The sequence below is a fragment of the Monodelphis domestica genome, chromosome 1, assembly GCF_027887165.1.
Source record: "Monodelphis domestica isolate mMonDom1 chromosome 1, mMonDom1.pri, whole genome shotgun sequence".
Taxonomy (NCBI): domain Eukaryota; kingdom Metazoa; phylum Chordata; class Mammalia; order Didelphimorphia; family Didelphidae; genus Monodelphis; species Monodelphis domestica.
Window position 1 is genome coordinate 735,022,922 of NC_077227.1, and position 14,387 is coordinate 735,037,308.

At 48.0% G+C, this 14,387-nt stretch overlaps 1 protein-coding gene across 2 annotated transcripts in view; it reads right to left on the reverse strand.

Moving 5' to 3' along the window:
* The window catches only part of HSPA12B (heat shock protein family A (Hsp70) member 12B), a 45,369-nt gene extending 33,502 nt beyond the window's left edge, over nucleotides 1-11,867 (reverse strand). Inside the window, exons 1-2 of one of the 2 annotated variants that reach the window (XM_056813799.1) lie at nucleotides 11,463-11,867; nucleotides 4,437-4,498 (exon numbers count right to left, since the gene is read on the reverse strand). In XM_056813799.1, the coding sequence (XP_056669777.1) occupies nucleotides 4,437-4,479 (43 nt within the window). In that variant the 5' untranslated portion in view covers nucleotides 4,480-4,498; nucleotides 11,463-11,867. The remainder of the gene's footprint in view (nucleotides 1-4,436; nucleotides 4,499-11,462) is intronic. The other variant, XM_056813819.1, reaches the window with a different exon arrangement.
* Nucleotides 11,868-14,387: the final 2,520 nt, after the last annotated feature.

Here is a 14,387-nt window from a genome sequence, read left to right on the forward strand (position 1 = left end):
CTTGGGCACATCACTTCTGGTCGCTGGGCTCTGAGCACCGTGGAAAGGAGGGCAGATGGGAGCATTTCAGGCAATTCTACTGGAGTTTGGCCCACGGAGGAGGTCAGAGTGGAGGATGTCTCTGGGCCGTGCAAAGAGCCCTGGACTGAATGATAATGGCAGCACCCTGGACAAATCACTCTATGGCTGCCATTTCTTCATCTGGAAAGTGGGGATGCCAATATTTTCATTGGTGGCATAGTAGAGAGAGTAACAGGCCTGGAGTCAGGAAGAGTCAACTTCCTGGATTCAAATCTGGTCTCGGACACCACTTACTAGCTGTGTGACCTTGGATAAGTCATTTACCCTGTTGACCTCTGTTTTCTCATCTGTAAAATGAGTTGGAGAAGGAAATGTCAAACCACTCCAGTGTCTGCCAAGAAAACCTCACATAGGGTCATGGAGAGTTGGACACAACTGAAAACAATTGAACAACAATGTGTAAGTATTATTATTGTTGTTGATTGTGAAAATCCTGGAAGCCATTAACCCTTGACAATCTCTTAGACTTGGGCTGGCATGTCCCATAGGCAGGCAGGCAGGCAGGCAGGTAGAATCCTCTCTGAGCAATGTTGGGGCTTTGGAGGTGGTTAGGTTGGGGAGATTACAGTAGGTCTGAGGGGCATGAGGGACCTTCCTGATACAGTGATGGGATTTGCCCTCCATGGAGGCAGAATTTTGAGCCCTCTGAGGGAGGCTCTGCTGTTCCCCTTCCTTCCTGGTCCATCCATCATGGGGCTGCCCTGCCCCAACTTCCTGGAGGAGAATTACTAGCACTTGAGTCATTAGGTGGGGAGTGGGAGGGACATCTCCAGAAAGCCCCTAAGAAAATGGATGTGGATTGTTTGGGAAGGTGCTGGGGGATGGGCATGGCTTTGTTAACCTTTTCCCTTTGGCACAAGTACAGATTCAGGACTTGAAGGAATCTTAGAGGTCATCTCATTCAACCTCATTTTCTAGAAAAGGAATCTGAGTCCTACAGAGAAGGACTTGGACAAAGACCTTCCAGTATAATAGTGCTAAGAAGAAAAATAGAACTTGAACCCATGACTTCTACCAATCTACCCATTTTTGGGTACCATCTGCCATCTTGATGCCATGAAGGGCAGGGTATCCAAACTTCTAAGAATGAGTTCTGGATTTAATCAGGAAGATCTGGGTTCAAATCCTACTCATAAATAATAGCTGGGTAATGTGGGCTCAATATCTTAAAATTCCATTTCCCTGTCCTGTAAAACGAGAGTCTTAGACTCTGTTCTCTCCAAGGTCCCTCTCAGATTGAAATCTCTGATCCTCTGTGCTTAGAATAAGCCAAGTCTCCATCAATCAAGAATAGGAAAAGCAAGGGCTTATGAAGCACCTCTTTTGAGGCAGCAGACGCTGGGGTGAGCCCTGGGGAGCCGGGGATGGCATCCCTGCCTTCAAGGACCCCTAAAAGTGCTGAAACCAAAGCCTGGAGCCATTGCCCTTTCTCCCAGTCTCCTCTCTTTCTCTTTGTAACTTTGATTTCAATCAAAATCAAAGGTTTCAACCTTTTCTGTTTACTCTGTAGTTGTATCCTTGCCCTTGTAATCAAGAAAACATGTATCAATGGAAACCCACACAAGGACTTTCACAGGGTCTGTCAACAACTACTGTTCTTATTTGTAACTGTGTCTCCTTCCTGATTATTTTTATTTTTATTTTTTTTTAAACCCTTACCTTCTGTCTTGGAGTTGATACTGTGTATTGGCTTCAAGGCAGAAGAGTGGTAAGGGCTAGGCAATGGAGGTTAAGTGACTTGCCCAGGGTCACACAGCTGGGAAGTGATCAGGCCAGTTTTGAACCTAGGACCTCTCATCTCTAGGCCTGGCTCTCCATCCACTGGGCTACCCAGCTGTCCCCTCCTACCTGATTATTAAACGATGAGCTCTTCCAAGAGGAGTGTTCCCTAGAGGCTGCTAGGCAGCACAGTGGATAGACTTCCAAACCTAGAGTCAGGAGGATCTGGGTTCAAATGTGACCTCAGATACTTCTTAATGGTATCTATGTAGGCAAGCCACTTAACCCCAATTGTCTAGCCCTTGCCACTCTTCTGTCTTAGAACTGATGCTAAGAGAGAAGGTCAGGGTTTAAGAAAAAAAATGAGTGTACCCTACTTGGTCCTAGGCTGAGCAGTGTCCAGTGTATGAGGTCACACAGGCCGTGGCTACCATCTTGTGTGACCTTACGCCAGTTCCTAGCTGTCTCAAGCCTCAGTTTCCCCATCGGTGACTTGGGAAGCATCACCTTTGTTTTATGAGTTTTGAGGCCATCGAAGGCTGCAGCCTGATCTGGAGAGAGGCAGTGGCTAGCCAAGGGCGCCAGAAACTGAAGATGGCAGGACTTTTGGATGACCCAGGGAAGCGGGACCAGGTTTGGTTTCTGCTCTGGAACTGGGCTGAGCAGGGCTGGGCTGGAGGCTGGAGAGGCCCCGAGTACAGAGGGGGGAGGGTGGGAAGAGAGGCAGGAAGGAAGGGCCGGCCAGGTCTTTGTGAGAGGACTTCCTGGGGACGGCGCCCCACCCCAGCTGATGGGGACAGAGGAGAATGGCTGGATGTACACACACAGGCACACACAGGCACACACACACAGAAACACACATAGACACACATATACACACAGGCACACAGACACAGGCACACATAGACATACACAGAAACACACACAGACACACATACACACACAGGCACACACAGACACACAGGCACACACAGGCACACACAGACACAGACACACATATACACACAGGCACACACAGTCACACACAGGCACACACAGACACACACAGGCACACACAGACACACACAGGCACACACAGACGTACACATACCCACAGGCACACATAGACACAGACACACACACACAGGCACACACAGACACACACATACCCACAGGCACACACAGACACATACAGGCACACACAGACACACACAGACATACACATACACACAGAAACACACATATACACACATATACACACAGGCACACAGACACAGGCACATATAGACATACACAGAAACACACACAGACACACAGACACACAGGCACACACAGATACACACAGGCACACACAGGCACACACAGACACACACACAGAAACACACATAGACACACATATACACACAGGCACACACAGACACACACAGGCACACACAGGCACACACAGACATACACATACCCACAGGCACACATAGACACAGACACACACACACAGGCACACACAGACACACACATACCCACAGGCACACACAGACACATACAGGCACACACAGACACACACAGACACACACACACACAGAAACACACATATACACACATATACACACAGGCACACAGACACAGGCACATATAGACATACACAGAAACACACACAGACACACATACACACACAGGCACACACAGATACACACAGGCACACACAGGCACACACAGACACACACAGAAACACACATAGACACACATATACACACAGGCACACACAGATACACACAGGCACACACAGGCACACACAGACACACACAGAAACACACAGACACACATATACACACAGGCACACACACAGACACACACAGGCACACACAGGCACACAGACACAGGCACATATAGACATACACAGAAACACACACAGACACACATACACACACAGGCACACACACAGGCACACACAGACATACACATACCCACAGGCACACATAGACACAGACACAGGCACACACAGACATACACTGCCAATGCCTAGCAAATAGTGCTTAAATGTTGACTGACTGATCTTCCCCCAAGCCCTGCAGTGCCTTCATATGGCACAGGCATGTGTACACACACACTCACATGCTCATGTACAACCTCACACACGTGCACACACATGCAGGTGTATCCACATTAATGAGCACACTTGTGCACACTCCTCCCACACCTGGATGCACACTCATTTACACACACCCACACTCAGAGGCACATCCATCTGTAGGGCGCTCCCACAGCAGCCTCTATGTGCCTCTCTTTGCTATCTCTGGCCAATCTCGCCGCTGGCTGTCCCCCTGTCAGGGAGAGCCTCTATCCAACAATTCCCTGCCTCAGGAGGGAGGAAATCTGAATGTGAAAATGTCAAAAATGACTTCTCCCTGTAGCCAAAAATGACAAAAAGAGCACCTTGGCTGGGTCTTCAGTCTCTGGGCTCTGGGCATATTGTATGGATCTCTTTGCAGGTAGAGGTGTGTGTGTGTGTGTGTGACACACACTCGGGTTGGCTTAGTGGTACATGGGTCAGTGTAGGTCTGGGGGGAAGAGAAGAGGAGGAAGGAGAAAGCAGAAGGAGATGGCTTGGAGTGGGGGAAGGAGGGTGGGCAGACTCGAAGAACGGTGGCGTTGGGCCTTACTTATTTGCAGACTGTGCATCCGAGACTCCGGCACGGTCAGCATCTTCGCATCCCCTGGAAGGCTGCGGACAAGGAGAAGGCGATTAGGTCAGGCGCCTTGGCAGGCCTCCCCGTTACCTCCTGGCGGCTCTCTTAGTGCTTTCTTCCCAGCCCTCCATCATGGCTCCATGGCCTGACCTTTCGGAGCACAGAGGATGTCCTCTCCTTCCCTCCAGCAGGCTGCAGGCTCTGCTTAGCCATTTGACTCTTAATGATGTCATGGCTTTGGGAGCTTCCTCCCAGGCACTTACACAGGCCCTGTGAGTACAGACATACGTAGAGGTCACATTTAGAGGCGGAAGGCCATCCCCAGACACATGCTGGAATCACGGTGTCTTCACTGGGAGTCCTCCATGCTCCCTGGCCGTGGCCTGCCTCCTTGCCCTTTGGGATAGCTCCTCTGCTTGGGAAGCCATCCCTTCATCAAACCCAGAGGCTACAGTTTTCAGTGTTCTGCCTGCTGCGCCAAGAAGGAGGCTAGTTCCTCTGGGGGAGAGGGACAGAGGGGACTGCCCTGGACTGCAGCGGGAAAAGAAAGGAACCTTCTTCCAAACCAGGAGAGCCTCCTTATACCTTGTTGGCATTAAGTGCTGCCGTGCTCAAGTGAGTGGCTGAATTGTGTTGCCTCAGTTTACCTGGTTGTAGACCAGGCTTTTGTGGCAAGACCACTTGTTGGAATAAAGATGGATGAGATGAAGCCTTAGGAGGCAGACTTATGGAAGAGAAGGGAGGGGCTGGGCAATGGTTCTGAGGCATCCATGTAGAGTAGAAAGTGACTTATCCCCTTGGGTGGGAAGGGGGTGAGCTGAATGAAACCCTCCCAGGGAAGAAGGGTGGCAAATAGAAGTGGGGGCCAGCATTTGTGAAACGAGGAGAAAAGGACTTGCTCCCTAGGGTGGGGAGGGCGGAAGGGACTAAAGGTAGAATGCTAGGAGCCTCCAGGGTGAAGATGTCCTGGGTGGCTTCCTGGCACTCGTGTGCACAAACATGCACATGTTATACCGCATTAACATGAAATTAGGTGATACTATTGAGATCTCTTTTTAAAGGAAAACTAAAATATAAATATGTGCTGAAGAATAACATGGATCCTACGCAGTCTTTTCAAACCAGAAATGGGAGAAAGTAGTCTCTACTGCACATTTCTGTATGGAAAAATTGATTGATACAGGAGGAAAATTTCCAGGGCCGAGTCCAGAAGTAGGAAACGCAGGGGCTGGGCAACAATCCCCAGGGACCAGTTAGTTTTGTGGTGAAGGTGTGGATGGGGGGTACCGAGGGCAGGGTGACTAGGGCTTTGTCCCAGGGAGGAAAATTTAGAGGGAAACACTCCTTCCACAGTCCCTGCCCACCCCACCCCCAAACTAGGTGTAGAAAAGGCTAGTTATAAACTTGTTAATGAGGTCATGTGCTCCATGGCCATCCCCATTAAGATTTACACAGAGGATACATTGTTCTTCAGACACAGACCGATTCCTAAGCCTTTCTATTGCCATAGAGAGATCCCTAAGCCCTGTCCTAGCCTGAGCCCAACACTGGACACCAGGTGACTTTTATCCCCCCTTTTAGTCCAACATTGTGCTCCTAAAGGTGGCCAAACTACAACCTTAGACTGACCCTGAATGCCTCCCATAGAATGTCCCCTACCCTTTAATCCCTGCCACAGGCTGACCACTAACTCTGACCATGGTCATTGCTAGAGATTGGCTTCCAAACCTCACCATAGGCTGACCCTTAATCCCTGCCACAGGTTGACCATCATTGTTGTTCTTCAGTCATTTTTGTTCAGGTCTGACTCTGTGACCTCATTTGGGGTTTTCTTGGCAAAGACACTGGCGTGGTTGCTGTTTCCTTCTCCAAGACCCTGACCCTAGACTAGTCCTTGATCCCCCCTCACAGACCAACCCCTAACTAGATGTGCTTGCCCCCGAGAAAGGAGGATTCAGAGGGAATATAACTGTCACAAGACCTCTAGTTGAGAATGTGGCTGCTGAGGTCCCTTTGGACTTTCAGATTTGGGAATTTGAATCTAGGATCCTATGACTCTACATGGCATTTTGTTTCATCTTTAATGCAGATGACATTGTTTATTAAGATATTTGTGTCTGTGCTATGGTGAATGGAGCCTCACAGTAAGGAGTTCCTGAGTTTGAAGCCTGTATCGGACACTTCCTACCTGTCTTACCCTGGCCAATATACTTAGCCTTTTGCAGCTTCAGTTTCTTAATCTGTAAAAATGGAGATAATAGGGGGCAGGTGGGTGGCTCAGTGGATTGAGAGCTAGGCCTGGAGATGGGAGGTCCTGGGTTCAAATACACAGTATTGATTCTAAGACAGAAGGCAAGGGTTTAAATAAATAAATAAACATAAAAAACATGGAGATAACAGTACCTATCTCACACTTATTATGAGGATCAAATAAGTAAATGTATGTCAGGAGTTTTTGTTACATAAAATGTTTGCTCTTATCATCTTCCACCCAGTAGAATGGAACTTACTGGAGGATAAGGATTGTATTTGTTTTTACCTTTGTGCTTGGTACATAGTAGGTGCTGAATAAATGCTTACTAAATTAAACTGAATAATTATTACTAGAGATGTAGCTTGGCAGAAGTGCTAGAAGGCAAGACTTGGATTCGAGAGCCACCTCTTCAGCTGTGGGGTATTCATAGTGTCTCAGAGTGGGGCCCCCAAACAACTTGTTAAGGTTAGAAATTGCCTAGAAAGAGACTGTTGTCACTCTGGATTGAAAGAAGGGTTTTTCTCATTAGGAGATTATTATACTAATGAATCTCAGATGCAGGCTAGATTATCTGTCTATCCATCCATCTATTTATCTGTCCATCCAACCATCCATCTGTCTATCTGTCTATCTGTCTATCTATCTATCTATCTATCTATCTATCTATCTATCTATCTATCTATCTATCTATCTATCTATCTGTCCATCCAACCATTCATCCATCTATCTGTCATCCTATCTATCCATCCATCTATCTATCTATCTATCTATCTATCCATCCATCCATCCATCCATCTATCCATCCAACCATTCATCCATCTGTCTGTCATCCTATCTATCCATCCATCCATCTATCTATCTATCCATCCATCTATCTATCTATCTATCTATCTATCTCTATCTATCTATCTATCTATCTATCTATCTATCTATCTATCTATCTATCTATCTATCTATCCATCCATCCATCCATCTATCTGTCCATCCAACCATTCATCCATCTGTCTATCTGTCATCCTATCTATCCATCCATCCATCTATCTATCTATCCATCCATCCATCCATCCATCTATCTATCTATCTATCTATCTCTATCTATCTATCTATCTATCTATCCATCCATCCATCCATCTATCTGTCCATCCAACCATTCATCCATCTGTCTATCTGTCATCCTATCTATCCATCCATCCATCTATCTATCTATCTATCTATCTATCTATCTATCTATCTCTATCTATCTATCTATCTATCCATCCATCCATCCATCCATCTGTCCATCCAACCATTCATCTATCTATCCATATGTCCATCTGTTTGTTCATCCTATCTATCCATCCATCCATCCGTCTATCATCTATCTATCTATCTATCTATCTATCTATCTATCTATCTATCTATCTATCTATCCATCCATATGTCCGTCTTTCTGCCCATCCATCCATCAGTTCATCCATCTGTCCATCTGTGTATTCATCTATCAACCATTTACCTTTCATCTAAGTATGTCTGTATCTATCCATCCTTCTGTCCAAAGACATCAACATGAATTTGCCCTGTCGGACCACATGCCTCACCAATACCATCCCTGGGGTTTTCTTGGCAAGATACTAGCAGCTAACAAATACTTGTTTATTTGTATCCACATATTGTCTTCAATATACCTAGTCTAAAGAATCTCGGAAGGGATACTGCCTGGACCAGTAATTTTATCGTGTGGGGAACTTGCAGTGAGGCAATTCCCTCTACCAATATAGATCCAGCAATTGGTCTGACATTCAGAGAATTGCCTGGGGACTTAAGTGACTAACCTAAGGTCACATAGACAGTGTCAGAGGCCTCTATATATTTATCTACCTCTCCCTAAATTCTTCATAGAACTTATAGATGAACCAAGGGAAGGCCACAGATAAGAGTCATGCAGGATGAGCAGATTGGATGGGGATTCATTTGAGTGCTGAGAACACTAATTTGGCTGATACCTGCCCCAGTAGACTTGAGACATCCTGAGGGCAGGACTAATTCCTTCCATTCTATCCTCAGAAGGGCAAGACTTTCTCTCCAAGTCAAAAGAGGAGAAAACTGAGGTTCAGAAAGGGTCATGCAGGATCCAGGTCTATTGACTTAGACCCATTTTAGCCCTACCCTTTAGAGAGGAGAAGATCTAGGAGAGGGCTTATAGTATTATTTGGAATGTCCCCAAAATCACCACCATTCTCCTCCCCCCAGATAGTATATCCTGACCCAGGAAACATATGGGCACTGGAGACACACATCAAATAGAGATGGGGGTGGTGGTGCAGTGGGGAGGGAAGTAGCTAGGTGACTCAGTGGACTGAGAGCTTGACTTGGAGATGAGACATCCTGGGTTCAAATTTGACCTCAGACATTTCCTAGCTGTGTGACCTTGGGCAAGTCTCTTAACACCCACTGCCTAGCCCTCACCACTCAACTGTCTTGGAACCTATACATGGTATTGATCCTAAGATGGAACGGAAGGGTCAAAAAAAGAAAAAGAAAAAGAAGAAAAGAAAAAAGAAGACCTTAGGGGAGATGTTTTAAACCCTAGATCAGTCTACAACTTGAAGGCAGCATCTCAGTAGAACAGTTTAGTTGGATCCTCATTTATTAAGTACCTACTGTGTGCAAAGTACAAAAGCTAAGCCATTGGGAAAGTGTCAAGACAAATGAAAAGCAGTCCTTATCCTCAAGGAATTTACATTCTCCTGGACCTGGCTTCAAATCCCAGAATCTTCAAAGTTAGAAAGGATCTCAGGGGCACTTAGTCCAACTGGGGCTCTGCTGAGGGATGACACAGAGTGCTGGGTGGACTCCAGTCTTCAAGGAGTTGCCTGCCCTCCCATTTGGGTGCCCTGGAGGAGGGACACCAGTGCACCTGCCGACACTGAGAAAACCAAGCCTGCCTCACATCCGGGTATTTGGTTAATATCCCCTGATTGGCCAGCGGCGATTTGTCCAATAGACTATGAGCACCTTGAGGGCAGGGACCTGCTTTGAGTTTGTCTTTGTGTTCTCAGCACCCAGCTCAGGTCCTTGCGAAGGTACACAATAAATGCTAGTTAATTAATTGTCAGCTAGACACTGACTGACTTGGGCATTTTTTTCCTTTAAACTTTCCCTTTTGTTTTATCGATAAGGGCTAGGCCAAGGGGATTAAATGGTAAGTGACACAGCTAGGAAGTGTCTGAGATCAGATTTGAACCCAGGACTCCTACCAAACCACATAGCTGGCCCCAGGTCCTTTTTTAAAAAAAGCAAAACAAAAAAATTTTTTTTTGTTTCTTATGTTGAAGTTCTCTGGTATCCCCCTCCCTATATATCCATCTATATCTATTTGTCAGCCAATGCCTTTCCAGTGACTCATGCATTCCTTCTCACTGTCATGTACCCACACATGGGCCCCTGACTGTCAGTCATACAGACACTCAGACATTGACAGTCATACAAAATTCATTTCAAATCCCAGGATTGGCCAGCAGAAACTCCTGCCCCCATCTTACTCTCATCCTGCCTCCACTAGGGAGCCCATGTCTTTCTCCCAAAAGGCTCCTATGCACCCCCAAAGGGCTTATATTATTATTCAGAATGTCCCAAAAGTCTTTGGGCCAGTTAAAGCTATTGCTCTAAGACTTTTGGGACACTCTGGGTAATCATCCCTACTCCCCTCCTTACCCTGTATATCCTGACCCAAGAAAAATACTGGCACAGACTGAAAACTGGAGATACACATTGAGTAGGGATGCCTACTGACAGAAGCAGAGAGACAACAGGAGAGAAACCACTGGATGCGGAGTCCCAAGAGCAAGGTTCAAATCCTACCTGTATCTTCATAGAAACTCACCCCCCCATCTCTGACTCTGCCTGTCTCTTTGTCTCTCTCTCTGTCAGTCTCTCTCTGTCTCTCCCTCCCTCTCCCCCATCTCTGTCTCTTTCTTTGTCTCTGTCTCTCTGTCTCTGTCTCTCTCTTAAAGCTCTTTAAGCTTCAGAATCCTCATCTTTTTTTTGCCTTAGGTGTATTCCCAGCACCCCACAGGGTGCCTGGTACTTAGTAGGCATTTTATTAAGGCTTCCTGGGGTTCGGCTAAATAACTCCTGAGGTGCCTACCTGGTTTTATGATCTATGAACCAGGGATGTAAACACTCGTTCCCCCCCTCCCCCCAGGAGCTTACTGTCTGCCCCTCCCATCCCCGTTCCCAATTCCCAGTCTTTTCCTCCATAAGCGACATTCCATATACTCAGTCTACCTCCCCATCGAAAAAGATCCACAGCCCCTTTCTCGGAGGCTCCCTGAGCTCCCCCTCCTCCTTTGGCCTCAGCTTCTCCCAGGAGCCCATGGATCCCCCCCTACTCCCCCAAATACACACACTTCTGGGCTCTCCCACAGGCACAGAATTCCTTCCCACCCGACCCCACACAGAGATGGCTTGGGGAACCTCCTTCAGCCCCGTTCAGGACTCTCCCCTCCCACATCAGACCTCCCAGCTTCCCCGGAGAGGGGAGGGAAAATGAGCCCCCACTCTCTGTTTTGGGTCCTTAACATGGGGATCCCCAAAAGTCAAGACTTTCTGATCTGAGAAAAACTGGAGCCTTTGAGCCCCCTTTCCCAGGTCTCCAAGCCCTCTAGTGTTTATGGGTATGGGTGTCCAGACTCTGGGTGCCCCATGTCCCAACCTGCCCCCCCCATGCCAGGTAAGAGGCTCCTCTGCTCCAGCCAGGTCCTCACCTCCCTGTTGTTCTCCGGGCTCTCTGCTCCCCACAAAGCTGCCTTGTTCCAGCTGTGTCTGATGCAGATGTCTCTTGGCCAGCCCGGCCCGCTGTGCCCAGGTCGTCTTCGTTTCCCCACCCGGTGCCCTCTCCTCCTCCAGGGTGGGTCCACACCTTCCTCCTCCCCAGTGCCTCTGAGCAGGCAGGCAGGCGATTCCCAAAGTCCGGGGGATTTCTGGACTATTTCCTCCCACTCCTGTCCTCCACCCCTCTGGCCCCACACCCTGGCCCGGCCCCCTTCCCCTCCTGCTTGCCCGCCCTGAGCGAAAGAGAGAGAGAGAGAGAGAGAGAGAGAGAGAGAGAGAGAGAGAGAGAGAGAGAGAGAGAGAGAGAGTGAGTGCTTAGGTTCAGATTGCAATCCCAGACACAGATGTGGGAGGGGCGGGGTCTGTGGGCTCCGAATCTGGGGGGGGAGGGGGGGAGCGCAGCCTCAGGCCCCTGCCCCAAATCCACAGAGCAGCCCCCGATTCTCCCCCAATTCTGTAGTCACTGGGGGAGTGTGTGGAGGGTCAGGAGGATGTGGGCAGCTCTGGTGCTGTCAGGGCTGTGATGGAGAAGACCACTGGCCCTCCGTCCACCCCATGAGGGCTGCCCTAAGTGTGCATAAGAGCCCCTCTGTTTCTTGGGAAACCCAAGCAATGGGACAGCCCAGCTTAGGACCTAGAGGCAGGAAGACCTGCATTCAAATTGGACCTTGGAGTGCCTGACCAGATCAGCTAACCTTTCAGAGCCTCAGTTTTCCCAACTGTAAAATGGGGATAAGAAAAGTGCCTCCCATCTCACATGAAGTAATGTATGCATGTGAAGCACTTTGTACATCTTAGAGTAGAGTAGGGAGGCCAAGCAAGAGAAAGAGGAAAAGAAATGATAGCAATTCGGACTGACGAGTCCTCCTGGGATAGGATGGGGATGGTGGAAGCTCCTTCTATTTACCCCACCACCTCCTCGACCCTTGCCTTCCTCCGTAAGCCCCACCTGATTTTGGTGCCTTGCCCAGGAATGATGGTGGGGCTTGGACCAGCTGTGGATGAGGTCATAAGAATGTGAGGTCCCCCCCCCCCCCACTTGTTCTCCAGCCCCAGCACCGGATCCTGTGTCTGCCTGGACTCCAGAGGATGGATTCAAAGAAGGTTTGCTCACTGGGTCAGAGGACTTCTTCATGGGGTGGCTGGGAGGCTCAGTGGGTGGAGAGTCAGACCAGAGAGGGGAGGTTCTGGGTTCAAATGTGGCCTCTGGCACTTTCTAGCTGTGTGACCCCCATGGCCTAGCCCTTACCCCTCTTCTCCCTGGGAACAGATACTTAGGATTGATTCTAAGTAGAAGGTAAGGGCTTAAAAATAAAAAATAAGCAGACTTCTTCACCCCAGAGTGAGGAGGGCCCCACACCCTATACTGGCCCAGAAATTGTGCAGTCCCTGCCCTTCTACAATGAGCAAATGAGAAAATACTTGTAAAGTGTACTGCAAAGCTTAAAGCATGATATAAATGCTACCTTTAGAATCACAGGCTTTGAAGGCAAAGGGACTGGGTTCAAATCTTGCCTCTGAAGAGTATGATTATAACAAGTCACTTGATCTTCATTGGCCTCAGTTTCCCCATCTATTGAAGAAGGAGGTTGAACTGGATGGCCTCTGAGAACCCTCTTCTCTCTGGAGCTGTGATCCTATGGGAAGTTGTCCTCCCTGCCTCAGTTTCCTCATCTATAAAATGAGGGGATCAGAGGATATATCTTCTGAGATGCTTTCCAGCTCCAGGTCTGTGATCTGATATAAGACAGTTGCAAATCTATGAATGATCCAGCATTCATTGAACTCCTCCTATATTTTATTCACAAAACAAACACATCAAGTAGTTTGAGGAATATGGGTGCTAAGAATTGAAGGAGTCAGGGAAAATCCCTTCCTGGGTTTTCCTGATCCCAGGCTCCTTCCTGCCTCTCTGGGTTTGTGAGAAGGAGGTTTGGCCTCAGATGCCTCCCTCTGCCACCCTAGTCTTAGTGTCTGAGGTTTGGGGCAGGCGTTCCTCCTTTCCCTTCTCAGAGGCCTTTGGAAGCTTCTTATTGCCAGCTTTGGGGGCAGCTTTGCTCAGCCAGCCTCCAGAGCCCCTGGCAGCCTTCCAGAGGGGCTCCCTGGCAAATGTCACCTTCTTTCTTCTGCTGTTTTGGGGTTCTCTGTCCCTACCAGACAAGGAGCTCCCTGAAGGCTCACATCACCTTCATCACCATTGCTGTTATTCTGGGTCTTCTGTGAAAGGGACCTTTCCCTCATTCTGTTACTCCCTACAGAATTTGTTCGAGGGTAATTTGGGGGTGTCTCCCTTTGGCTAAATCATCCCAGTCTAAAGGAAAGAAGATCTGGGTTTGAGTCTCAGACATAGGGATGACCAGTACAAAGGCCTGGAGTCCGGGAGAGATTCTGGAATGGGGATAAGCTGTCTTTGCCCAATGCCTGGACTTTCAAAGTTGTTTCTTTACCAGTTGTCACTGTCACCCACCCAGTTGTCAACCTGCATAGCAAGAAGGAAATGAGCAAGTGTAATGGCAAAAAAAAAAGTAAAACTTCTTCCAGGAAGCCTTCCCAGACTGATGGGAAATTGATGGGGAATAATAGAACTAATTCCTCTTGTTCTTCATCCCAAGCATGTAGCTCCATGACTGTTTCCTTATCTTTCTACCCACCTTCCATTGCCAGTGCTCCCCAAATGACCTAGTCATCTTACTTATTTATCTTCTTTCTCTACCTGTCTAGTCTATCACCCATCTATCTGTTTACTTTGTCAGTCTGTCTCTATCATCCATTCATCTATCTGTCTAGTCTGTTTCTAGGATTTATCTAGTCTGTCTGTATCCCTTCCTTCCTTCCTTCCTTCCTTCCTTCCTTCCTTC